We start from the raw sequence: 27,783 nt of genomic DNA on the forward strand, positions 1-27,783 counted from the left end.
CGAGCTAATCCGGCTAACAGCTAACGGCTAGCTAGTGGCGCTATGATGGCGGAGCTGGTGCAGGGACAGGCCTCGATGAACCAGCCGGGGCTGAAGTCAGAGGGCCTGGCCGATGTTTTGCAGCGGGCCCGGCAGGTAACAACTCCACCCGGGCTCAGCCCACACCCGTTCCGGGCCGAATCGGGTCGTTTAGATCGAGCCAAAGCACTTTTATCGGAATTGTCCGTGTTTTGCTGCTGCTACTCGAACTTGTACCACACACACACACACAGTTACACTCACACACTCCGCAGCATGCTAACTAGCTAGAAGCAGCTCGGAGTTGGACTTGTGGCCGCTTGTGTAAACTTTTCCGGTGCTGACACGCTCCTGGAGAGAGTTTGGGGGGAGTTTGCCGAGCTGTCACCCGGAGGGGAGCGCGCTGGGACGGCGGAGGGGAGACGAGGGTGGGGGGGAGCGGGAGAGAAGTTTGGCCACACGTGTCACTCCGCCAGCGGGCAACCTGTTGGGCTGCGAGGGGCAGAAAGGACGCGGGTCACCGGGGTTACTGCGCCTTCTGCCCCCGTCGAGGGTCTCCTGCAGGCCGGGGGGTGTCTGTACCGAGTCCTAGCGGTTAATGGGGGAGACGGCCCCCCCCCCCCCCCAGGCTGCTGTTTACTGTAAGTTGGTTAGAAAGTAGGCTGGCGTTACGCAACAGCCTGAGAGCCATATACAGGCAGGAGGTGTGTCTGCGCCTATAGACAGACAGGTTCACCCTCCTGTGTCTGCGTGCACCTCACTCTGCACTTCTGCCTGCGTGCACCACACCTAAGAGTCAGCCTCAGGTAAACAGACAAGTGAGCGTGCCCTTTAAATTGGCACCCTGACCTCTGAGTGCCACCCCAGCCAATCACAGCCTGCTCCCCCAGGACTGACTGAAGAACTCCTCCAGGCACCGGTAACTTTCACCTGAAGACCTGAGAGCTCACAAAGTCACAGCGAGTCTGTCCGGCGATAGTTTCCCTGTTAATGGGTCTGTTTTATTGGACCAGAAACAAGCCAGTGCCACAGGTGTGTTCCTCCAGGTGTCACTGCGGTGACCTCAGGTGTGAGGTGCACGCAGTCTGCAGGAAGTTGGATCATTTGTGTTTTACTTCCTGTTAGTGTGTTGTCTCTTAAACTCCCTTAACTCTCAGCCACACTCTGTCACACTGGGTAAAAACATCCGTCACTGCCCGCTAACACCTGGCCTGGGGCGACGCTTGGTGGGCGATGCAGACTAACCAGGCGCAGTCCTCCGTGTACAGAGTGCTCGGCGACTTCCTGGCAACCACCAGTTGCTAAGGAAAAATGTGTTGAGTGGTTGCTGCTTGTCATCGCGTAGAATTGGTCATGAAACGATGCTTTACCAAAAACCTCGGTGCGATTGCTTTGGTTACCAGCACGTTGATTCGATCGTCTGTAGTTTACATGCAGCCAACCTGTCTGCAAACTCTCACAAAGCGAAGTGTCTCAAACGGGAAATGTAGAACGCTCGTCTTCAAAGTAAAAGCTGTGCTTTTTGTTAGTGATAAAGGATGACTTTTACTTTGAAGGCAAACGTTCTACATTTCCGGTTGGTGTCGCAGTGTATTTAGCGTCTTCCATCAGCCAGCTCGCTGATTTGATGGTGATTAGAATTCCCCCCCCCCCCAAGTCTGGTCAAAGTTTAGCTCCACCCTGTTCCTCTGATGATGGTTTACACCAAGCGAACCTCCACTAAAGAAACTGCAACACCTCCAGCAGATGGTCAGGAATCACACACTTAGCCTCTCATTTACTACGTAGGAAGTGATGTCACAGTGTTACCATACTGAACTGTGGAATCACTTCTTCTTTTTGAGTGCAAGTGCTGCTGCTGACCAATGAAATCATGCTCTGGAAATGTGTGCACTGGTGATGTTAGCTACGTTGTGCTAACTCACAACGTTTGTGTGTATGTGTGTCAGATGTGCAACAGATGTGTGAGACATTTAAAACGTGACTGGATTTTGAGGTTTGTGACTTGATGTTTGTGCGGTCAGCGTTTAGCTCCCTCTCGGTTTTTCGGCTGCTGGACTCGTGGCTGCTCTCGTGTTTTCTCTTAATGAGTAAATTTGTTGATGTGTTCATCCTGAGAGCAGTCAGCAAGCTCTTATTTTGAAAAGTCAGTTGTCGTTAACCAGTTGTCCCTGGTCCTTACGAGTAGGGCTGGGCGATATGACCCAAAATTCATATCTCGATATTTTTTAGCTGGATGGCGATATAAGATATATATCTCAATATTTTTTTTTTTTTAAAGCCATAAGTTAAGAACAAAAAGAGAGTTCTAGTCACACTGTGTCCCAGATGTCACACGGGCACTTTTATTTACATACAGCGTAGATGTACATGAAAACATTACTCAAAAATAAATTATCAGCATTTATTAAATAATCATGCTCCATAAATAAAAGAAAACTGTTCTTTTTGTGCATAACAAAAAGCTCACAATTGTGCAGTCAAAATGTAAACTAACAGACGCTGAGCATAATAACAAAGAGACAGATTTCAGAGCTGCACCACGTCTCTGAACAGGTGCCATTTGTGGTCCTTATACACACACAGTACGGTAATATTACGTTGAAGCACAGTACGTATCACTCCGCGAGGCTCCTCCTCGGTAGCCGTAATCATCCGACAATCCATCAAGCGGTGCAGCTCCGTAGCTTAGCAAAGTCATATTAAAACATTTTTTGACAGATTGCTGAGCGCTGTGTACCACATAAAATCGGTTCGCGGTCAGTAAGCACAACCAGAATCCATACATAGGGCGCACTGTCGAGTTTTGAGAAAATGAAAGGATTTTAGGCCGTGCAGCCCGGTTAGCGCGGTTAGCTCGCTAACACGTTGACGCCGTCCAGCCCCACGCACGGGGCGATCCGCGGTAACTCGCTAACGGAGATTTTCCGCTTTCATCTTGTCATTGCCTGCAGATGAAGCTATGGCGGAGGGGCAGTTGTGTTCAGTGAAGGAGAGGCGAGGCCGAGTAACGCAGTGTAGAGACAAAAGTGGACGAAAGAGAGGCAAACCTGCGGCTCCACAAGTATAATTATAACGTAACATAGACTATATCGATATAAACGATATTGTCACATCTTATATCTCGCATGAAAATATATCGATATTTTTAAAAAACTCGATATATCGCCCAGCCCTACTTACGAGTAAGTCACGACAGTCCTTCATGTCATTAGCAGCTTCTCGTCCTTTTGTTGGAGGCTTCTCCTCCTTTGTGCCGCACTCCAGGTGTGACGGTAACCTTGGTTCTGTTCTTCACACCAGAACCTGCAGCAGGTGAAAAATGGTTCATGAGCAGAACTGGGACCATTTGGAGAATAACGTGGAGAAGAATGAGTGTTCGAGCTCAGGAGAGGCGGTGGGGGAGCCTCTCCTGAGTGTGGAAATCTCACCACTAATGTCAGTAGATTGGAATTATTTAAGTTCTGTTTTCTTTCTCAAAGTTTAAGGGCATAATCTTCGCTGTGTTGGCTGCTGAAAGACAAACAAATCTAGCTGCTGTTGATCTCCAGTGAGTGTAGGCTTTCAGCCTGCTGTGTACCTCAACTGTCCAGGTGTGTTTACTCTGGAGGCTATAACACTGTCTGAGAGTACGATACGAGCTCACTTCTGTCCAATGACGCTGTTTCTAGCCTTTGTTTAGCCTCAGGTAGCTTCTGTTAGCTGCCGTCAGCCTCAGTTAGCTGCTGTTAGCCTCAGTTAGGCGCAGTTAGCCTCAGTTAGCCGCAGTTAGCCGCTGTTAGCCGCAGTTAGCTGCCATTACCGAAACTGCCTTCGAAGTGACTATAAAATAGTTGGAGTTTGATGGCTGGTGAATAAAACCTCACACGATGTGAAATCACTGGGAAAGCATGATTCTTTAAAAAAAAATATTAGCGTAATGTTAGCAGTTGTTGATGTTTAGCTTGTTAGGTGTCAGTTGACCAGAGATGGGAGGGTCACATGTCTAATCTCCTGACAATAAGTTAGTGCAGCATTATCAGGAGTAAATGAGCACGTTTAGTGTTAGAGCCCTGACCACAGTTCAGCAGACGAGGCTTGAGCTGAGGAGGAAGAGGACGACGCCTCCGTCAGGTGTCGGGTCAGAAACCTTTGTTTAAAGTTTGCACGTTTCAGCTGAGAGAGTTTCAACGGATTATTTTCTTTACTAGCTGTCTGCGGCTCACCTTTTACAGGTAATACTGTGAGGCTGTGGAGCACTGTGAACAGGTGTGAGCAGGTGCAGCAGACTGACTCCGCCCACTGGACTATTTTTACTGAGCAGCAGATTTTTCTTTAGTCTTTATCAGGAAAACACTCAAGGTTTCCTCTGTGTGCGTCTGTCTCTCTGTGTGTGTGTGTGTGTGTGTGTGTGTGTGTGTGTGTGTGTATTTAATAGTATTTGCAGTCTGCGTACCGTCAGTTCGTCCTCTGAAACAAACAGTTTTAGCTCCTCCCCCTAAATGGCAGCTGAAGTCTTGATGTCATTCCCTGGTTTTTTGTGGCCTTCTTTATAGTTTGATGAACATTTTCTGGGTGTTTGTGGTAGAAGAACATCTATGCTGGACCCTGAAGAAGATGATGGACGTGTTGAGGAAGGTTTAGTCTCCCAGGTAGAGTTGTGACGTTTGAGCCTCACGCCTTTAAAACGGCTCCACCAAATCTTTGTTCTTCACACCAACTGTAAACTTTAATGAGCTGCAGCTCTGTTAGAAATATCTGCGCCCAGTCAGTCGAGTGCGTCTGCAGCCAAACCGGGCGCCTTATTAGGAAGCCTCCTGGTTTAGGGAGTGAGGCTGAGCTGTGTCGGCCTCTGGAAACAGGCTGCATATGAAGACACGTCGGCCTGCGCTCGGGCGGCCGACCTGCTCTAAAGCAGAGGTGCTGTTGGACTTTCTGCTGACCTGGGACCAGTTTGGGGCCTAGTCTTTATCCTGCTGTGGTTTTGGACCTGTGTACTGTAAAAACTTTACTGTTCTAATTTTAGTATCGCTGTTAGTTTCCGGCCGCTCACGTGTGCCGAGCTGCTGTGAACAGATGCAGGTGTTACAGCTGTTTCTGCCATGTTCACAGATGGTGGGCAAGCTGGGCGGAGAAGGGATGTCTCACCTCAACAGCTCCTCAGTAAGTGTCGAGCCCTCGCTGTACTACCCGGGCCAGAAACGACCAGGAGAGGATGGAGGTAAGAGGCTCATACACCCGCACTCCACCCGTCAGACTGCTCAGTGACAGGACGGCCGTGACGTTCCAGCATTCAGCGAGTTCTTATGAAAACACTTTACAGGCCGTCTGTGGATGTAAGAAGGGAAACCTGCTGTAACTGCGGCCCGACTGAAGCTGCAGTGACGTCTTTTTATTTTGTTTAATAAACGACGGCGGGAGAATAGCGTGTCTGTGCTCCGACGTGTTCCCGTGTTTGCCGCACACGTCATGCCAGTTCGATTCTCGCTGTTCGCTCTGATGATCGGCGCCGTCACATCAGCCTGACGTCTAATCTCTGTCTCTGTCTCCCAGTAGGTAACCAGCTAGCAGCCATGGGGCATCAAAGGTACGACCCGCAGCTCGTATTGATCACACTCACACACACTCTCTGTGGTGTGTAATGATGCGTGTGCAGCTTCATATTCTTGTTTGCAAATCGACACGTGTGAGGTCGTGGAGGTGCACCTGTGTTATAGATCTGTCCTCCTGCAGTCTGCATCAGAATAATCACTTATTGACACACACACACACACACAGCCATGCGTGACCAGGATGCCGATGTGTGTGTTTCTGTGTGTGTTGCAGGGTAATCACAGAGGATTACAAGGTCCCTGACAGGATGGTGGGCTTCAGTGAGTATGACCTCTGACCTTTCGCTGGGCTCTCGAACCTTTACATAGAATATGCGTGTGAACCTGGAGCTGTTCCCCTGTACTGTGCTCTGCAGGCGTCCTGGTGTCTGTCTGTAGTCTCATTTCTAGCGACCAATCACATCTGAGCAGCCTGTGGCTGTGTGCAGGTAAACAGGGGGATGGTATTTGCATCGAAACCTTTCTCACAGAGACTAAATCCTCTCCTCAGCCAATGGGCTTCCAGTCTGATGGTAACCTGCTGTCTCGGCGTTTTTACTGAACCTTTCCTTTGACTCAGAACTGCGACGGTTCTGGTTTTTCTGGATGCAAACCCCATAAGTCAGACGTTAATGTCAGAACCAGAATGTGGGTCCGAGGCGCCGTTTGGCCTCAGAAGCCTCGAGCACATCAGCTGAGCCAAGTCTCATTTTCCTTCCCGGTACCTCAGAGGAAGCAGGCTGACGTCAGTGTGTTTGACCTGGAGTCACGGTCCTTTACTTACTGCATGTACAGAAGCAGCAGGTGGATGTTCCTCTAATTACGTCTGTCCTCCTCCACCTCAGTTATTGGCAGGGGAGGAGAACAGATCACCAGGATCCAGTTGGAGTCGGGCTGTAAGATCCAGATCGCTCCCGGTGAGTTCAGCGCTCCGTGTTTTTACGTTTCCTCGGACCACGGAGAGTCCAAACTTCTCCGTGGTCCCTTTGAATTAAACGGCCTGACGACTTACCTGACGCATGCGTGTTTCTGCAGAAGGCGGGGGTCTGATGGAGCGGCCGTGTTCTCTGACGGGGACTCCGGAGAGCATCGAGTGAGTTAGTGAAGCTGGAGCTGGCGGAGCTGCAGGTGAAGCGACGCTCCCGCTAAACTCTGTCACGTCTGGCTGTTTTCAGGCAGGCGAAGCGGCTGCTGGCCCAGATCGTGGACCGCTGCAGAAACGGTCCGGGTTTCCATGGCGATGGAGAGGGCGGGGCCTCGGTGCAGGAAATGCTGATCCCAGCCAGCAAGGTGGGGCTGGTGATTGGCCGAGGAGGAGACACCATCAAACAGCTGCAGGTAGATTCACGTCACAGGTTCAGATCAACAGGGGGGCTCTCGCTCAAGGAAGTGATGTCACTGCGAGAGGTGAAATGAATATGACAGCTGACATGGTTCCGCTCACTGTTGGGTCTGCAGACAGACATGTTTCCAAGTCTTTGAACTTTAGATAAACAAGTCTAGTGTTTCTTTTACATAATTATAATCATTTAATGACTCAGAGTTCTTTGTAGTTATTTTATGGTAAATGGCCTGTATTTGTATAGCGCTTTTACTTGGTCCTAAGGACCCCAAAGCGCTTCACACTACATCCACCCATTCACACACATCCACACACTGGTGATGGCAGCTACATTGTAGCCACAGCTGCCCTGGGGCGCACTGACAGAGGCGAGGCTGCCGGACACTGGCGCCACCGGGCCCTCTGACCACCACCAGTAGGCAACGGGTGAAGTGTCTTGCCCAAGGACACAACGACCGAGACTGTCCGAGCCGGGGCTCAAACCGGCAACCTTCCGATTACAAGGCGAACTCCCAACTCTTGAGCCACGATCAGATCATTTTCACTTTCGTAACCCTGCTGAGGAGAGTTATCTGTGCTGGCTGGTGGAGTGTGTACGTCCTGTTTAGAGCGTTCGCCATGAAATCAGGTGTTTTCCTTTTATAGAACAAATCGTGACGATCGTGAAGCAGGAACGTTTGTAGGGTCAGGACTGAGGTGCTGATTGAATAACAGGGTTTCAAATAGCAGGAAATGTTAGTGATGTTAACTGCTCTGGTTTTCAGGAGCGAGCTGGAGTGAAGATGATGATGATCCAGGACGGCCCGATGCCAACGGGGGCCGACAAACCCCTGCGCATCTCCGGAGACCCGTACAAAGTGCAGGTACGCCGGCGAGTACTGTCCAGGAGTAATCATTCTGCAGGACGATAACTGTGACGCAGACTGCTGATTTATTACTGAGCGTCAGTGAAGCAGGAGCCGTCAAAGGACGAGCTGAGGACACCTGGAGCCACGTACAGCAGCTGCGTCCTAATGAAATGAGACCATGTGACTATCTGCAGCTTATTAATACAGGGAAACTGACCAGTTACAATCATCTAAAAAACATCCTGATCTGATTCTTTTCACTACAGATTTGCTGTAAAGTGTTTAGTGAGGAAAGATTTACCGCTGAATCCACAAAGTTTGAGGACATCCTGTAACAGGATTTGTCAGTGGAACCTATGGGCGGATTCAGGGCTCTGATTTGTTGGATCTGTCATGGGTTCCGCCGAGGTCCTGGGCTGGTTCGGTTTAGATGATCCTTAAAAGATTTTGGCTTTCAATGACAAAAGGTTACTGATCGAATTGGAGACTTGAGGTCAAGCAGAAAGTTGGTAAATATTTCGATGCTTTTTAGTTCCATCCTTTGAGGCGGGGCTAATCCCGGGCCGTTTCCTCCTGCAGGCAGCGAGGGAGCTGGTGTTGGAGGTGATCCGGGAGAAGGACGGAGACTTCAGATCGGGTCGCAGTGACTTCGGCGCCCGACTGGGAGGAACCAGCCTGGATGTATGACTTGGGCAAACAAGCGTTCCTGGGATGGTTGTGTTTAGACGCCGTGCTGATCTCTCCGTCTGTCCTCAGGTTCCCGTTCCCAGGTTTGCTGTCGGCATTGTGATTGGCAGAAATGGAGAAATGATCAAAAAGATCCAGAACGATGCAGGGGTCCGGATCCAGTTTAAAGCAGGTGTGTCATGCTTTGGCTCATTACGTGCTGAATCTTTCTGAATGTGAGCTTCGAGTCCGCTTCGTTCTGCAGCTCCTATCATCACATCATCCATGAACACCAGTGAGCGGCTTCCACCATGATGTGGACGCGTCAGCTGCTTCTCTGCACTTTCCTGCTTCATCATCTTCAGTGCCGTTATTGTGAACGTCATCCTGGTTTCATCTCTGTCATATTTAAAGCTGTTAGTTTGTCCGGCTGCTTTTGGAGGAACAAACGCTCAGATTGACTTGACACACTGCCTTTCTTCTGACTAGCATTAGCTTACTAGTTGACTTCTTGATGGCTACCGTAGCAGCTAGCTGGGAACCGTTAGCTTGCTCTTTAACTTTGTCCCCATTTAATCCTCTGAGGCGACGTATTTCTTTGCAGGTAAGCTAGCTAGCATTAGCAGAGAGACAGCTCAGGCTGGTTAGTCTGATTTTGTGTTCACACCAGTTTAATCCACAGTTCAACTGGTCAGTGTGAGTTAATCATTTTATTACAGTGCTTGTTTACACAAGTGTAGAAACAGATAAGCAACGGACTTTCTGTTCACACTGCTGAGGATTTGACCTCTGACCTTTTAGATGATGGTGTCAGTCTAGAACGTGTTGCCATGGTGATGGGTCAGCCGGACCGCTGTCAGCATGCTGTCCACCTCATCAATGAACTCATCCAAACAGCACAGGTAAACACACACACGTTGGTTTTTCTTCTGAGCGGGGACCTTTGTTTATGTTCTGCTTCATGGGTCCTTTTACATGTTGCTGTTTTCACAGGAACGTGATGGTTTCGGTTCAGCCTTGCGGGGCGGGCGGGTCAGAGGTCGTGGTGATTGGACTATGGGCTCTCCTGGCCCCCTACAGGAAGTGACATACACCATCCCTGCTGACAAATGTGGCTTGGTCATTGGCAAAGGTAGGAAACTGAGTCTGCTTAGTCTGGTTAGAAAACTGAAGGTGAGGAAGACGTTCACACTGCTGTCGTTTGTGTTTACCAATGTGTTTACATTAATGCAAAGGTCAAGGTTCAAACGGGTGCCTGAAAACCTTGAATATGCTTGGATTTCAATGTTGTCTGTTCAAGGTTTGAAATGTGCGCCCTGCATGACCGCACTAACATGCTGCAGGTTTTAATGACAAATACAAATCATGGCTCAGATAACAAGGGTGCAATCCGCCTGAAACGCCTGCAAACAGGATTTGCACCTTTTCACACTGGGGCAGTTTGTGTAAGTCCGAGTGAATCATTTTCCACATTGTGTGCGTTACTCAAGATAATCATAACAATTATTATTACTATTTTTGTAGCTAGCAAACTCGTGAGATGGATGATTGACATGCACTGAGTGTGATGCCATACAGCAGCGCCAGTATAGCAGTTAGTTACGGTGATTTATGGAACATGCTGTGAACTCAGACTGAATACGGTTGTTTTCCCCCTGAACAGAATAATAATAGAGCGTGTCTCGTTTTTAAACACAATCTAAAGATCACAGCAATCTGAGGAAGTTTCACTTTAATCCACGTGAACGAAGCTGCGTTAGCTCATTGCAGCAGAAACTGCGCGACGTGGATTGGATGAGTAACATGATAATGATCTTATAATCCTGTCACTGTGCGTCTTATTTTGGTGTTTTGGTCCTGAGTGTTTGTGCTGTGAGCAGACGTCCTGCAAACATCAGTGAGACACATTTTAACCCCACAGTACCAACAACAGGCGGCGCAGCCTCATTGACTCTATTTAAAAACCTCTTACAGCCCATCAACCTGTGTGTGTGTGTGAGAGAGTTGGAGGTCAAGAGGGTCGAGCAGCAGCCTCCAAATTAAAAGCCACAAAGAAGAAGATGTCAAGTGCAGCGTGTTTAGACACCATATGGCCTGTTTGCGCGCGCACACACACACACACACACACACACACACACACACACACACACACACACACTCTTACTTTGCACCACTTTAGAGGACCCCGTGTTCGTTTCCTCTGATGAATTCTTCGTGCTGACAGTCCCCCCACACATTCAGACCTGCTGGTTGTGAGGAGCAGCCAATCACAGAGGTGGAGGATGAAGTGAGGGGCTGCGCCGGCCCTGATGATGGGTTATTAATGCAAAACTACTGAAACAGAATCCAAGAATGAAACAAAAGAAGAGGTGACCTTTAACCTCTAATTATCAGGGTTATACTCGGGGTCAGACTCAGAGCTGATCAGATCTAGCAGGCTCCACTGTGTTCATGTGGAAATGAGGTTCAGTATGGAGGTTGGCCCCGCCCCTCCCCGCCCCTGGTTCTGCTGGAGGTTTCTTCCTGTTAAAAGGGAGTTTTTCCTTCCCACTGTCGCCAAAGTGCTGCTCATAGGGGGTCATATGATTGTTGGGTTTCTTTGTATTATTGTAGGCTTCAGACTGACAGCAGCAGCTCTGAGTCGACACAGGTCCTCCTCCTGGTCTCTGCCAGCAGGTTCGTGTTTCCTGTCCTCATCTTGACCGTCCTGCTGGGACCAGCTGTACCTGTGAAGCCCCCCAGGCTCCGCGGCTAATTACACAAACTGAAATTTAATTTAATAATTTTCCCAGAATTAAGCAAATCAGATAAAATCCTCAAGTCAGGTTTAAAGTTAAAGTCGAGGTTTTCAACTTCCATTTATTTAAACTAGAGCTGGGCGATTTTTTTCATATCACAATGTGTTTTTCATTTCAGGCGATAACGATATCTATCACGATATCAGCCAAATAACTATATTTGTAAGATTTAAATGTGCCGTTGCTCACACGTAAAATGTGAAATAATCAGCAGCTTGTTTTGATTTAAATATTTATTTCCCATAATAAGTTCAACAGGGTAGATGTACTTAAGGAACATGAGACTTTTTCAGATAAATAAAGGCAAATATTGCAAACTACACAAAAGGCAGCCGCTAAAGCGTTTAAGTTTCAAAACAGAACAAACAAAACAGACTAAACTGTCAATTCCACTTAGAAACAAAATATTAAACGAACGTTGTTCCTCTCACACGCTCCTGCACACCAAATCTGGAACTACTGTCCATCATGTGTCGTCCTTTTTATCTACCTCGGGAATTTACATCGGTCATTGTAAGTGCCGTTTATATTCCACCACAAGCGGACACGGTCACCGCCTTATGCGAGCTGCATGAGGCACTCACACAGCACCAGACACAACACCGGGACGCTGCGCTTATTGTGACGGGGGACTTTAATAGCGCCAACCTCAAACGCGCAGCGCCGAACTTTTATCAACACATCACCTGCCCCACCAGAGGTGAAAGGACACTGGACCACTGCTACACTACAGTCAAGGACGGCTACAAGGCACAATCCCGCCCCCCGTTTGGCAAATCTGATCACGCCGCCATCTTCCTCATGCCAAAATACAAACAAAGGCTGAAACAGGAAGTTCCGGTTCAGAGGAAGGTCGCGCGCTGGACGGATCAATCGGTGGCCGCGTTACAGGACGCACTCGATGACGCAGACTGGGGCATGTTCAGAAACAGCTCCGACGATGACGTCAACGTGTTTACGGAAGCGGTTGTGGGATTCATCGGGAAACTAGCGGATGATACCGTGGAGACAAAGACTATCACAACGTTTCCCAACCAGAAGCCGTGGGTGGATAAAACCATCCGCGACGCTCTGAGATCCCGCACCGCTGCCTACAACACGGGACTCACGACGGGGGACATGGACCCGTACAAAGCCGCGTCATATCATGCCTGATGTCATGATGTCATGAAGACATCATGCCTCGTCCCTGTACCAAAGACGCCTCGTCCCAGTGGCCCCCAGGATTACAGGCCCGTGGCACTGACCTCCCACATCATGAAGACCCTGGAAAGGCTCATCCTGGACCAGCTGCGACCCATAGTAAGACCACATCTGGATCCCCTTCAGTTCGCTTATCAGCCTCGTCTCGGAACAGAGGACGCCATCATCTACCTGCTCAATCGTGTCTACACCCATCTGGACCAGCCGGCGAGCACTGTGAGGGTCATGTTTTTTGACTTTTCCAGTGCTTTCAACACCATCAGGCCGACCCTCCTGGGTGATAAGTTAGCAGCGATGCAGGTGGATGCTTCTCTGGTGTCCTGGATTGTTGATTACCTGACAGGAAGACCACAATATGTACGTCTCCCACAGTGTGTGTCTGACAAGGTGATTAGCAACACAGGGGCACCACAGGGGACTGTCCTCTCCCCCTTCCTCTTCACCCTCTACACCACAGACTTCAGCCACTGCACGGAGACCTCCATCTTCAGAAGTTTTCTGATGACTCTGCGGTGGTTGGATGCATCAGCAGGGATGATGAGACAGAGTACCGGGCTGTGGTCGACTCCTTTGTCACGTGGTGTGAGCAGAATCATCTGCAGCTCAACGTGGCAAAGACCAAGGAACTGATCGTGGACTTCAGGAAGACCAGGAAACACTTGACCCCTGTTTCAATCCAGGGGGTCAGTGTTGACATTGTGGAGGACTATAAATACCTTGGAGTACACATTGACAATAAACTGGACTGGGCTAAAAACACCACAGCACTTTACAGGAAGGGCCAGAGTCGTCTCTATTTTTTGAGGCGACTGAGGTCCTTCAACATCTGCCAGAAAATGCTGAGGATTTTCTATGAGTCTGTGGTGGCCAGTGCGATCCTCTATGCTGTTGCATGCTGGGGGAGCAGGCTGAGGGTCGCAGATGCCAACAGACTTAATAAACTGATCCGTAAGGCCAGCAATGTTGTGGGGATGGAGCTGGACTCCCTCAAGGTGGTGTCGGAGAGGCGGATGCTGTCCAAGATAAAGACAATGTTGGATAACACCTCCCACCCACTCCATGACATGTTGGTCAGTCACAGGAGCTCGTTCAGTGAGAGACTGAGATTACCGAAAAGCACCACTGAACGACACAGGAAATCATTCCTGCCTGTGGCCATCTCCCTGTACAACGCATCCACTTAACACACTGTTTGCTGCTACAACTACACATGTTTCTTTTCCAAATATTTATTTATAAGTGACTTATGTATGTATGTATGTATATATATGTATATATTGTACTATTCTTAGTTAGCGTATTGTCTGTCTTGTCTTAATGTTGGTTTAAAATGGAGCACTGTAACAAAAAATAATTTCCCCCAGGGATCAATAAAGTATTCTGATTCTGATTCATATAACGTGCGGAGGGCGGTGAAAGAGGCGAAGCAGCGCTACGGGAGGAAACTAGAGTCACAACTCCAACAGAGTGACTCTAGGAGCCTGTGGCGGGGACTAAGGACAATAACGGACTATAAAGCACCAACAACCGGTATGACGAACGCGGCCGTGACTCTGGCAGACGAGCTGAACACTTTCTATGCTCGCTTCGAGGCTGCAGCTAAGGTCTCCAACAATGCTAGTGTTAGCGGCGCTAACGGCTGCAGACAGGAAGATACTGCCAGCACCGGAAACGTGCTCGTCATCTCCGAGCATGAAGTAAGGAGAGCCTTCAAGAGAGTGAACACCAGGAAAGCAGCAGGACCAGACGGCATCCCAGGTCGTATCCTCAGAGACTGCGCATACCAGCTAGCTCCTGTGTTCACTGAGATATTCAACATCTCTTTATCTCAGTCGGTGATCCCCACATGCTTCAAAGAGTCCATCATTGTTCCTGTCCCGAAGAAACCCCACCCTGCTTCTCTCAATGACTATCGCCCTGTAGCCCTCACCTCAGTAGTGATGAAGTGCTTTGAACGCCTGGTCAGAGACTTCATCATTTCTTCACTACCAGACACACTGGACCCACTACAGTTCGCTTACCGTCCAAATCGTTCCACAGACGATGCCATCTCTCATCTCCTCCACACATCACTCACTCACTTGGACACTAGAAGGGGGAATTATGTTAAAATGCTCTTCATAGACTACAGCTCTGCATTTAACACCATAATTCCCTCCACACTCACCACCAAGCTGGAGCATCTGGGACTCAGCTCATCTATGTGTCAGTGGATCTCCAACTTCCTAACTGGCAGACCACAGGCAGTAAGGATGGGCGGACATGTCTCAGCCTCCACCACTCTCAGCACTGGAGCCCCCCAGGGGTGTGTTCTGAGCCCCCTGCTGTACTCTTTGTACACATATGACTGCGTGGCCACTACCAGCTCCACCACCATCATCAAGTTTGCTGACGACACCGTCGTGGTGGGCCTGATCTCTGATAACAACGAGACGGCCTACCTGAAGGAGATTAGGAATCTGGAGAACTGGTGCCAGAGGAACAACCTCCTTCTAAACGTCAGTAAGACAAAGGAGCTGATAGTGGACTTCAGCACTAAGCAGGAGAGGAACTACCAGACCCCCGTCATCAACGAGTGCCCAGTGGAGAGAGTGGACAGCTTCAAATACCTCGGAGTTCACATCACGCAGGACCTGTCATGGTCCTGTCACATCAACACCGTGGTGAAAAAGGCCCGACAGCGTCTCTACCACCTCAGACGCTTGAGAGACTTCCAACTGCCCTCCAAGGTGCTCAGGAACTTTTACTCGTGCACCATAGAGAGCATCCTGACGGGAAACATCTTAACCTGGTTCGGGAACAGCACCATGCAGGACAGACGAGCTCTACAGAGGGTTGTGCGGTCAGCTGAGCGCACCATCCGCTCCGAGCTCCCTGACCTGCACTCAATCTACAGCAGGCGGTGCTGGACCAAGGCCAGGAAGATGGTGAAGGACCTCAGCCATCCCAACAACAGACTGTTCTCTCTGCTGAGGTCAGGAAAGCGATTCCGCTCCCTGAAGACCAACACAGAGAGACTGAGGAGGAGCTTCTTCCCGCAGGCGATACGGTCTCTCAATCACACCACCACACAGTACTGACCCACACATATGGTTCTTACACACACACTGGACTTTCTGGACTTTGGTTTTGCACAACACTGGTCACTATATTCTTCATTTCCGGTTAATACTTGTACAGCTGCTGTTATTGTGTATATATTTATTTATATTTCTTCATACATTCTTATATAGTTCTATATTGTGTATTTTGTTGTACAGTTATTTTATTTTCAACTTTAATTTATATATTTTATCTTATTCTTCCCAGTTAAATTTACCCTTCATTCTAATTTGTGTTGTACAGTTATTTCATTTTTAACCTTAATTTATATTTTATTCCTTCCTAGTTAAATTTACCCTTTTTAATTTTTCATATTTATTTCCTATCTTATTCATAGCCTTTTCCTTTTTTGTTTTCTTTAGGTCACGAGCAGTTGTCCAAGCATTTCACTACATATCGTACTGTGTATGACTGTGTACGTGACAAATAAAATTTGAATTTGAATTTGAATTTGAATTTTATTACTTCTAAAAATAAATCTTAGTTTGTTTTACAGAAGAACAGACAAAACTGACTAACTTTTGTCAACATCAACTAAACTGAGAACTAAAAGGAAATTCTCGACCTCTCCTTGTTGTATAGCTGAGCTTTTCAAACAGCTGTAACAGTTACTTTAGTCTGACAAAAGCCGAATGACGAATCAGCGCTTCCAGTCAGAGACTGAGCTGCACCGCTTTATTGTATTTCCAGACTTGCTTTCGGCACATTTACAGTGCAGCTGCTCTGTTTTTGTCAGACTTGAAATAGCAGAAATACCTTCACACTACGGAGCTTCTGTGGCTCTTCCGTTCGACAATCTCTCCGGCGTTGGAACCATCGTCTGTTTTCTCCTCGGTAACCTTCGGTCACGCTCTCGGCACACTCATTTCCTCCGTTACCCGGCGGCACGGCGGCTGGCTGCTTCCCAAACAAATACACATGTGCGGCTTGGCACTTGTGCTGTACGCAACAAGTCACGTGACGTGACGCTGCGGCTGTGATTGGTTCGGCTCTGCGCTACTTAATTTGGATTGGCTGGGTTTTTTTTTTTTTAAGAGGACAAGAGCGGTGAGGCCTATCACAATAGTTTAATTTTTCTATCGAGAAAAAGTTATTTCACAATACATATCGTTATCGTTCTATCGCCCAGCTCTAATATAAAGTCACATAGACCGACATGTCCAAGAGTGCTAAGCTAACCCAGCCATCGAGGTCATCCCCTGATTCCATGCAGCATCCTGCAACATGATTTTACTTTGAGTGTAAACACATTAAAATCCCACCAATGAATGAAGCACGTCTGTTTCTGTCAGAAACAGCAAAGAACAACAGGGTCTACTCTTTTCTACTCTGAGCGCTTCTGAGCGTCTGTCGGACGCTCCCAACATCTTCATCCGATGGTTTCCACCTGAGCTTTGTCGCGTTTTCCCAGCAGTGACACCACTGAGCCCTGCTGAAGGACTCACCACCTCTGCACAGTCCTGCTGACCCGGGGCCGCCCCCGGCGCTCATATTGATCAGCTGTGTGAATGACACCTGCTGTTTGTGTCTGCAGGTGGAGAAACCATCAAGAGCATTAACCAGCAGTCTGGAGCTCACGTGGAGCTGCAGAGGAACCCCCCACCCTCCACTGACCCCAACACCCGGGTCTTTACCATCAGAGGCACCGCCCAGCAGATGGACCTGGCTCGCCAGCTAATAGATGACAAGATCGGGGTATGTAAAACAAGCGCACCTCTGTAGATGCTTTATCTCGAAGAATGAGCGCTGACCTGCGTCTCCTCCCACAGGGTTCGGGTATCATGAGTAACGGAGGGTTCGGCTTCAGCCCCTTCACCCAGGGTCCCGCTGCACACCAGAAGTAAGAGTCCTCAGATCTTAGCGCACGCTGCCGTCACACAGCACATACGTCCGTGATCCACGTCCCTCAGAAGCAGGAAGGACGCTGCACCCACGGAGCGAGTCCAGTCCATGAGTGGGCGGGGCTGCTTTGGTGTTCTTCTACAGCGGGGGTGGGGAAGTCCAGGCCTGCAGCTTTTAGATGATCGCAGCTGATTTAAAGGAGCTCCTCAGGCCTGGAGTTCCCCACCCCCGCTCTGAGTCTGAACATCCTGTTGTAATGATAGCCAGCTGCGCTCTGATTGGCTGACTGTTAAAAGGCATTGCTAACTTCACTGCAGGTAAATGTGATACCTAACAGGTAGTTTCAGGTAACCATGGAAACTAGGGCTGGGTATCGTCACTGATTTCTGGAATCGATTCGATTTGAATCAGGGAAATTTTGCCTCAGACAGTCAGAAATATTATAACTCTGATCACTTATCACTGCGTATCTATATTTTTATATCTATAAAACAAAGCTGACACTGTGGAGGGTAAAGAGGGAGGGAGGGAGGGAGGGGGGAGGGGGAGGGAGGGGGGGAGAGCTGTGCATGAAGTGAGATAAGATAAGATAACCTTTATTAGTCCCACACGTGGGAAATTTGTTTTGTCACAGCAGGAAGTGGACAGTGCAAAAGTTATGAGGCAAAAATTAGAATACAATAAGAATAAATACAGTACACAGCTGTACAGAATAGAATAAAATACTATATACAGTAGAATAAAATAAAATAAATATACAATAAGATAAAAATAGAATACAAATACAAATACTATATACAACTGAGTAAAAATACAACGATGACAGAAAGGATTATTGCACTTAGTATTATATCGTGGTCGAAGCAAAACAGCAAAACTCAGAGTGAGTTCATGACGGTGTTTATGTGGAGCGTAGTTTGGATCAGGTTCAGAGATAAACTAACAGCTTCAGAATCGGCGCAAAAAGGGCGTGAACACAAAGCTTGACCCGCCGAAACGTCAGAGTCAGCGAGCTGTCGGCTTTCAGCCCCGAGCGTGTCCGTGCCGTCGGTGAGAAAGTCACAGCTCGCTGACTCTGATGCGTCGGCGCTGTGTGTTCACGTCTCTGTGCAGAGTCGTGTTCCTGCTCTCAGTCACTGTTTCAGCTGTTTGGTGGTTGTTGAAATGTTGTGAGGCTGAACCTGAGATTCTGGCGTTTCGGCCAAAATAAAATCGATTCAGGATTTTAATGAATCGATTTCACGCCATCCAAGCCAGAGTCGATTCTAATCGATGATCAAAACCCTAATGACGTGACGTTCTCTAAACGAGCAGTTCCACGCTCTGCCTCAGGGGGAGTGAGGGCGGAGGCCATGTTTGCTGTGGGCGTGCTCCGTGATGACGGTTCATGGAGAATTTCAAGAGCTACGAGTGTGACCTGTTTTCCTGTGGTCACGATGAAAACCTTCGGTCCACACACGTGACGTTTCCACCTCCAACACGACCACGGCAGCGCCGCAGGCCCGTGTAAGTCTGAGGCAGCTGTGGGCGTGGCTGTGGGCGCTCCGCCACATCAGCTGATTCGTTTAACTGTCCTCTGCATTCTGTCGCGTTCGTTTGTCTAACGGCCTCATGCTGAGACGCTGATGATGATGGACGTGTGTGTGTGTGTGTGTGTGTCTTTGACTCAGCCAGCTGTGTGTTAAACACATGTTTTTATGCAGCTGTGGGAGTGGGCAGACCTTCCTGACCGGCGTCTGGGGAAACACCTACCAGACCAGCTGGCAGAACCCAGGACAGCAAGACCCAGGTACCACACACACAGACACACACAGACACACACAGACACAGGGACACACACACACACACACACAAACACAGGGACACACACACACACACACACACACACACACAAACACAGGGACACACACAAACACAGGGACACAGACACACACACACACACACACACACACACACACACACAGGGACACACACACACACACACACACACACAGGGACACACACACACACACACACACACACACACACACACAGGGACACACACACACACACACACACACACACACACAAACACAGGGACACACACACACACACACACACACACACAAACACAGGGACACACACACACACACACACACACAAACACAGGGACACACACACACACACACACACACACACACAAACACAGGGACACAGACACACACACACACACACACACACAGGGACACAGACACACACACACACACACACACACACACACACACACAGGGACACAGGGACACACACACACACACACACAGGGACACACACACACACACACAGGGACACACACACACACACACACAGGGACACACACACACACACACACAAACACAGGGACACACACACACACACACACAAACACAGGGACACAGACACACACACACACACACACACACACAGGGACACAGACACACACACACACACACACACACAAACACAGGGACACAGACACACACACACACACACACACACACACACAGGGACACAGACACACACACACACACACACACACACACACACACACACACACACACAGGGACACACACACACAAGTCTTAGCTTCTAGACTAAACAAAGGCTGTGTGTGTGTGTCCCTGTGTTTGTGTGTGTGTGTGTGTGTGTGTGTGTCCCTGTGTGTGTAGGTCACAGTATGGCTCAGACAGGACAGATGGACTACTCTAAAGCATGGGAGCAGTACTATAAGAAGCTAGGCAAGTCAACAGACACACACACAGACAGACACACACACAGACAGACACACACACAGACAGACACACACACAGACAGACACACAGAGCTGTGACAGAAACATATTTTGTATATGAATGTGTGATGTTTATGTATCTGAGCTCCGAGCAGTGACATTGACTGTGTGTGCGTCTGTGTGTGCGTCTGTGTGTGTGTGTCTGTGTGTCCAGGTCAGCAGAACCAGCCTCAGAGCTTGATGACAGACTACAGTAAGGCCTGGGAGGACTACTACAAGAAACAGAGTAAGACGTGTGTGTGTCATGTGAAGCTCAGTGCTGGGAAGGTTACTTTTAACATGTATTCCACTACAGATTACAGATTACATGCCCCAAAATGTATTTTGTAACGTATTCTGTTCCGTTACTCAATGAGAGTAACGTATTCTGAATACTTTGGATTAGTTAATATATTACCTTGTTTTTTACAACTACATGAATGTCCTATTGCTGTGTGATTTATTACTATTACTGAAGGTTACTCTCCACACCAATACCAGCTAGATGTTTAAATCTTAATATAAATGAGTAACAGTAGGTGGACATTAGGTAAGGCTGCACTTTTTGCAGCGATCTCGTATAGAAAACTATTCGGCGCGTATATACAGTGGGGCAAAAAAGTATTTAGTCAGCCACCGATTGTGCAAGTTCCCCCACTTAAAATGATGACAGAGGTCAGTAATTTGCACCAGAGGTACACTTCAACTGTGAGAGACAGAATGTGAAAAAAAAATCCATGAATCCACATGGTAGGATTTGTAAAGAATTTATTGGTAAATCAGGGTGGAAAATAAGTATTTGGTCACCTCAAACAAGGAAAATCTCTGGCTCTCACAGACCTGTAACGTCTTCTGTAAGAAGCTTTTCTGTCCCCCACTCGTTACCTGTATGAATGGCACCTGTTTGAACTCATCATCTGTATAAAAGACACCTGTCCACAGCCTCAAACAGTCAAGACTCCAAACTCCGCCATGGCCAAGACCAAAGAGCTTTCGAAGGACACCAGGAAAAGTATTGTAGACCTGCACCAGACTGGGAAGAGTGAATCTACAATAGGCAAGCAGCTTGGTGTGAAAAAATCTACTGTGGGAGCAATCATCAGAAAATGGAAGACATACAAGACCACTGATAATCTCCCTCCATCTGGGGCTCCACGCAAGATCTCATCCCGTGGGGTCAAAATGATCATGAGAACGGTGAGCAAAGATCCCAGAACCACACGGGGGGACCTGGTGAATGACCTGCAGAGAGCTGGGACCAAAGTAACAAAGGTCACCATCAGTAACACACTACAACGGCAGGGAATCAAATCCCGCAGTGCCAGACGTGTTCCGCTGCTGAAGCCAGTGCATGTCCAGGCCCGTCTGAAGTTTGCCAGAGAGCACATGGATGATACAGCAGAGGATTGGGAGAATGTCATGTGGTCAGATGAAACCAAAGTAGAACTTTTTGGTATAAACTCAACTCGTCGTGTTTGGAGGAAGAAGAATACTGAGTTGCATCCCAAGAACACCATACCTACTGTGAAGCATGGGGGTGGAAACATCATGCTATGGGGCTGTTTTTCTGCCAAGGGGACAGGACGACTGATCCGTGTTAAGGACAGAATGAATGGGGCCATGTATCGTGAGATTTTGAGCCAAAACCTCCTTCCATCAGTGAGAACTTTGAAGATGAAACGAGGCTGGGTCTTCCAACATGACAATGATCCAAAACACACCGCCCGGGCAACAAAGGAGTGGCTAAATACTTTTTTGCCCCACTGTAAAACAGGTCCGCGGCTCTGAACCGTAGTAAAGGGACCTCTGGCTAATACGTCGGGTTCGTGTCGGCTCGTAGCTGAAAACTAGCTTTACTTTGTTGTCTGGGTCGACTTTGCTAGCGAGAGACAGAGAGAGGCGTTGAAAGACTCCAACGGAGCTTATTGTTTCAGAGGAAACACGAACACAGCGTACAGTCGAGTCTTAATAGCTTACTTACAGCTGGACTACACTGCCCACGAGGCTACATTCTTCAGGGCGATGCCTGTAACACTCTGCCTGTTGCCTTCTTATTAAGTCATTTTTTGAACAGTAATTTTTAAAAATATTTCTTCATGTCAGTATGCGGCCACATGTAGAGGTGACGTGGGCCGTGAGATTGAGACACAGACATTGGAGCCTCTTAATGCGTGTTTTGTTTGGGTTTCCACCGGCATGGAAACCAAAAACAGAGAGGGCATAGCCGAACATATGAAACGGGAAAAGACCGCCGTGTAATCCTTTATTTCAACAAAGTAACTGTATTCTGAATACCACCTTTTTAAACTGTAACTGTAACGGAATACAGTTACTCATATTTTGTATTTTAAATAGGTAACGGTGGTTCATGTACTCTGTTACTCACCAACACTGGTGACGCTTCAGGCTGTTCCTCCGTCTCAGAAAGAAAAGTCACTTCTCTGCGTTTCTCTCTGAGCGGCTGTCAGGTGTGCGTTACAAGTTGAGCTAAAGAACAAAGGTAGGCGTGCACAAGTGTGTGCGGGGCAGCAGGCAGCTGACAGTTCCTGTTTTTACCTGTGCTGCTCCTGCTCAGGGACATTTGTAGTGTGAAGGTCAAGTTTGGCCTCATTGCATGTAAAACTATGGGCTCAAAATGTGGTCATAAATATTTTGTACTTGTAAAAAAGATTTGTGTGTGGACTTAGGAAAAAAAACCCTGCAAGTTACAAGTACGGATTTTGACCCTATTTTTCTTCCTTTCATCTGATTGGTCCATGTCATGTCAATCACAAATGTAACAATCCAATCAGAGAACAGATGGGTTTGGCTGTCGAGAGGCGCTTTTTTGAACTGCAGGTCCTTGAAGGGAATAAATGCCCTTTTACATGCCAACCCAGCCTTTTCCTTCATCACCACGAAGGAAAACAGTCTGTGGTCGTCCGAGTTTGGTGATTTTTGTGTCACAGGACTACGTGTTTAATACAGGGACTTCCACAGCCTTTTCAACAGCGCTGCGGACCGCGGGGGGGGGGGGCAGTGTTTTGTAAATGACAGTCTTCATTACAAAGCTTTCTTCGTTATGAATTAGCATACATGTTTTTATTGAACATTTGAAGAACCAGCAAAAAAAACCAGAAACTCTTGTAGAGGACATAAAGTCAGAGATAGAAACGACAAGGAGCAGGTGCATCTAGTACAGGTAGAGCTGCTGCAAAAACCCACAGAGCCCAGCAGCCAGCAACAAATTCTGGATCCTTGGCTTTTAGTTAGCAGTTAGCATTAGCAGCACATCCTGCGTCCGATGTGAAAGGACTTTTATGCTGCGCACTGTGACTCACAGCAATGGTCCCGGGTCAACCCTGACTTTGTGTTAAACTAATCCTAAAGTAATAATGTTATTTCTAACCACTGATATACCACAACTTTATCCTTTCAACAGCTACTGAAAGTTAGGGGACCTAGCTGCTATCGGATATTTATATAGCGATCCTCCAGCTTCAAACGGTATCACCCTTCAAGGACCTGCAGTTCAAAAAAGCGCCCCTCCGACAGCCAAACCCATCTGTTCTCTGATTGGATTGTTTAATTTGTGATTGACATGACATTGACCAATCAGATGAAGGGAAGAAAAATAGGGTCAAAATCCGTACTTGTAACTTGCAGGGATTTTTTGGCTAAGTCCACACACAAATCTTTTTTACGCACACAAATCTTTTTTACAAGTACAAAATATTTATGACCACATTTTGAGCCCATACAAAACCAGCTGATTGATGAACAACATCACACTACATGCGTGTGTGTGTGTGTGTGTGCGTGTGCGTGTGCGTGCAGCTCAGTCGTCTCAGCAGAGTTCAGTGCCAGACTACACTGCAGCATTAGCAGAATACTACAGACAGCAGCAGCAGCAGCCCTACCTGTGGAACCCCGCCCAGATACAGGTAACACAGGCGCCTTCTGCTTCACAGCGATGTCCTCCTCCCGTTTGTCACGACGGCTAAATGTCACTGTCACTTCCTGTCTCCTCAGGATCACTAGAGGCTCCTCCCTCACCGGCGAAGGCCTCGGATGGTTGTCGATGGCGTCCGAATCGGGGTTTCCTAGCAACGCTCTGCCGCTTCCTCCTCCTTTTGTAGAGAAAAACTAAGGATTAACTGAAAAATCACGAACTTTCTTTCTGTTTTTTAACCTTACAAAGTCGATATTTTGTCAGGCAGATGTTTTTGGACTAGCCTCCGGTCTCCCGCGGTGTAGACCTGGTTTTTCTTTGTTTTTATTTTTTATCAAACTTGAATTTCAAGATGTATCCGTGTGGCTTTGAACAAAACGAAATCCAGTATAATCTATATTTTGTCTAGTTTTATTTTCCAATAAGAAAACGGTATAAGGCTTAGCAGTCTTGAGTATGAAAATCAGATATTAATATTATTATTATTATCATTATTTTGGTTATGATAATGTTTTAAAGCATGCGTCAGGCTGTGTGTTGACTCAGTTTGTTTTTTATTTTGGCATCAAACCGTTTTAATGACATCGGATGGAAATGTAAAGTTTTTGTACTAAATCTGCTCGCTGGGTCTGTTTCTCCTAATTTTACCTGTTCAGTCGCCAACTTGGAGGTGCAATGATGCATTACTGTTTTCTTTTGGTTTGACCATAGCTCTTATTCTTGTATCTTTATAGTGATTTCTTTAGGTTTTTATGATGTAACAATGAATAAATAGCGACTTGTATTGCGTTGTCTAAAGCCAGATCTCTCTGTGGTCTAACGCTTTGTATTCTCACACGATTTAACCTCCAGTCACCGCCACATTTTCCTGCCTCCGCTTTTATGACCGAGTCTGGGAAGATAAGTTTTCTTTGAGTGAACTTTATTATTGTTGTTGTTGGTCGCATTTCTATTTTCTGATTTGTTTTTAGAGGAAATTTCAGGAGCTGATCAATGAAGTTATCGATTCCGTGTTAGCTAAACAAACGTGTGTGTTACCTCAGCTGTGTGAATGTTTCTGCTAGCTGTGCTTCGTTAGCTAAGTGGTGCCTGTTAGCTGAATGTAAGTAAATGGAAATGCTGTCCGAGCGCTACGTTAGCTGCTGTGGGGTTGTTTGTTTTTTTCTATGCGCACGTTACAAAGGCTAGCTGAATGAATGTGCTAACTGAACACCGTGCTTGTCTGTTGTGTGTTAACCAGGTGTCGGGTAGGTCTACAAAACCACGTTCCCAAAATTGTTCTCAAGATCATTTATGCCTAAGGTCACATGTTCCCAAAGTTGCTTCCCAGTTTCCAGGTTCCTAAGTTCTCAGGCTTCTTTGTTCCAAGGTTATATGTTCCCATTTTTGTTCCCTAGGTGCTTTATGGTTAAGCTAACCTCTAAGCCTCGTTTCCATCTCAGGAAGCGCTAAGCTTATTTCAAGTTCCCTGACATGTCGGGCAGTCTAACTAAAAGCCATACAGGGAACAGAAAATCCCTTTCACAGGTTCCAGCAGTCGTCACGTTGTGTGGCTAACGACTTACATTACGTATAGCTGTGGGGAACGTAGCAGTAGTGACTGTTTGGGAACTTGGTGTTACTCTGCGCTCGTGACGTGTTGCACAGACTGTAAATAACGACTAATAACATTTAACCTGATGCAGATCGTGGAGATTTTGTAAACATTTTAGAGGAAAAGTATATTAGAAAAGTAGAGCTGTACGGGATAATGTCTGAACGTGGAAGCATGAGCTCTCACACTGTTACTGCTAAATGGTGTAATCTGATGTGTTAGCAAAAGGCCAAAAACAGCGTTTCTAGGCTGAACGTCCATCTGTCTCATTCAACCGCATGACTAGCATGAACGAGTGACTCTGTAAATACGACTTTAATGTTCGTTAGCCAAACAAACTAGCCGGCTGCTGTACATTAGCTGTATGTTCTGTTTATATTAGGGCTGGTTTACACTTCAAAATAAATGTACAATTGTTTTGTTGCTGTTTTATACTTGCACAGATTGTAAATGTGTTTTTTTGTTTGTTTTTCAAACGCAGCCGGACTTTGAATCTACTGATTAGTTTCTTTAGCGTTAACATGCAGTTAGCAATAAAATTATTTTGTGCATAAATTCACATTCATTGATACTTTTTAAAAATGTGCTCATCTGTACATGTGCTACACTTAGCGTTAGCACTGTTGAACGTTATCAGCTAAGCAAGTAGTAAGGATTTAATCTGTGTGTTAGCTGAACGTTTAGCTAAACTTTGCGTGCGTGTTAGTGTATGTGTGCTAGCGCTGTGTGCTGTTATAAGTTTTGTTTGTTAGCTGAGCGTTTAATGAAAATGTGTGCGTTTTGGCTCACTTTGTGCGTCGGCTCGGCGCTGTGTGCGTGTTGGCAGAGCAGTTCTCTGAACGTTGTGCGTGTCGGACCACAGAGAGGTTTGTCTTGTCGAGGGAGATCTGGTTGTCGTTGAATCAGTGCTTCTGCTTCGTGTATGTGTGATGATGATGATGATGCTGATAATAATGACGATAATAATGAGTTCTCCTGTTCAGGGGTCTATTTAAATCTGTTATGAATATTCATTTTGTCGATGTGATGATATGGTTTGTGTAAATTTCCACTCTGGCGGGTGCTCTCCAGTTAAAATGTACTTTGTTAAAGATGATATTGTTTAATTCACGTGTCGTGTCTAACCGAAGCTGAATATGTGTTATATTCTCAAGACTGCTAGGCTAACTGTCTCTCTCTCCTTGCCTGTTCCCGTCTGGATGCCGCCACCTTCAACACGCCTGTAATTGGACCAGACGAGCTGAGCGTTGTCGTCGCAGGCGTGTTGAAGTCCCGCAGCTCGTTGTTGTGGCCCCTCCGAGGCGTGGGGAGCTATAGTGAAGGGGTTAACCCCCCCCCCCCCCCCCCCCCCCCCCCCGGAGTTGTTAACGGTGGAGCGGACGCCGGCCTGGTGTCCGGTTCTCGCAGCGTCTCAGGACCTGAACCGGACACGACGCTCGCTCCACTCTGGCCTAGAACTTCCCAGTCCCGATCCCGGTCCTGAAGGGGGGACGGGGAGCTTTTTGGTTTTATGGTTTCTGTTGTTTTTCTAATGGACAGACGTCCTAACTGTAACCTGCAGATTTTTCTATTAGATTCTATTGACAGATAGAGTTGTGTATGAACCCGAGCCACGAGACTGTCGGTGGTCGAGGATGATGATTAACATGAGGGTTAATAAATGGGCTCATTCTTTCTGACTGTGTCTTTGTGACGTGCATTCACATCAAACATTCAGCTGCTGAGAGCTGCAGCCACGTGACAAACCTGTTCATGTCCTCTCATGAAGTCTTCCATCTCTACATAAACCCGCTGCTTCCCTTTAATGAGTTCTGACACTTCTGATGCAAACCCAGTGCTGTAGTTCTGGAGCAGGTCTGAAACAGAAACCGCCCGTCAGTTTGTGCTTGGTGTTATTTTAGGTTCAGCCTCTTCAGATGGGGTCAACGTGAACGAGCTGCGGTCTCAGAGCTGCGTGGTGGACTGCGTGGACGGCCGCTGCTCCGGACAAGTCCTGCCCAGATGTTCTCAAACAGCAGTGCTGAGAGAGCCTTGGTGAGCGGTTCCCACAGCAGCCTGTAAACAAGCAGCAAACCATCCAAAAA

The 27,783-nt window shown here is 47.5% G+C and overlaps 2 protein-coding genes across 4 annotated transcripts in view; one reads left to right on the forward strand and one right to left on the reverse strand.

The window, feature by feature from the left end:
- The window catches only part of LOC309718804 (uncharacterized protein), a gene marked incomplete at its 3' end in the record, with an annotated part of 77,925 nt that extends 63,215 nt beyond the window's left edge, over nucleotides 1-14,710 (reverse strand). Inside the window, exon 1 of the mRNA XM_082554372.1 lies at nucleotides 14,636-14,710. The remainder of the gene's footprint in view (nucleotides 1-14,635) is intronic.
- On the forward strand, nucleotides 1-27,375 carry LOC309718714 (far upstream element-binding protein 3-like). Of its 3 annotated transcripts, XM_082554219.1 has the most exons (19): nucleotides 1-135; nucleotides 5,110-5,218; nucleotides 5,551-5,584; nucleotides 5,824-5,870; nucleotides 6,434-6,505; nucleotides 6,624-6,681; nucleotides 6,764-6,926; nucleotides 7,695-7,793; nucleotides 8,358-8,459; nucleotides 8,535-8,637; nucleotides 9,246-9,346; nucleotides 9,438-9,576; nucleotides 17,082-17,242; nucleotides 17,317-17,387; nucleotides 19,093-19,178; nucleotides 20,074-20,142; nucleotides 20,350-20,421; nucleotides 23,991-24,097; nucleotides 24,186-27,375. In XM_082554219.1, the coding sequence occupies exons 1-19, from the start codon at nucleotides 43-45 to the stop codon at nucleotides 24,192-24,194; spliced, it is 1,695 nt and encodes a 564-aa protein (XP_082410345.1). In that variant the 5' UTR covers nucleotides 1-42; the 3' UTR covers nucleotides 24,195-27,375. The 3 variants fall into 3 exon arrangements, with proteins under 3 accessions (XP_082410345.1, XP_082410346.1, XP_082410347.1); XM_082554220.1 differs by lacking the exon at nucleotides 20,074-20,142; XM_082554221.1 differs by lacking the exon at nucleotides 20,074-20,142 and having other exon boundaries at nucleotides 5,554-5,584.
- The last annotated feature ends 408 nt before the right edge of the window (nucleotides 27,376-27,783 follow it).

Source organism: Aulonocara stuartgranti (genome assembly GCF_965226115.1).
Source record: "Aulonocara stuartgranti genome assembly, chromosome: 12".
NCBI lineage: Eukaryota > Metazoa > Chordata > Actinopteri > Cichliformes > Cichlidae > Aulonocara > Aulonocara stuartgranti.

Coding starts and splice junctions, on each gene's coding strand:
- LOC309718714 (XM_082554219.1), top strand. CDS start 43: ATGATGGCGGAGCTGGTGCAGGGACAGGCCTCGATGAACCAGCCGGGG. Junction 6,927..7,694: donor ACACCATCAAACAGCTGCAG/GTAGATTCACGT, acceptor TCTGGTTTTCAG/GAGCGAGCTGGAGTGAAGAT. Junction 17,243..17,316: donor TAATAGATGACAAGATCGGG/GTATGTAAAACA, acceptor CTCCTCCCACAG/GGTTCGGGTATCATGAGTAA.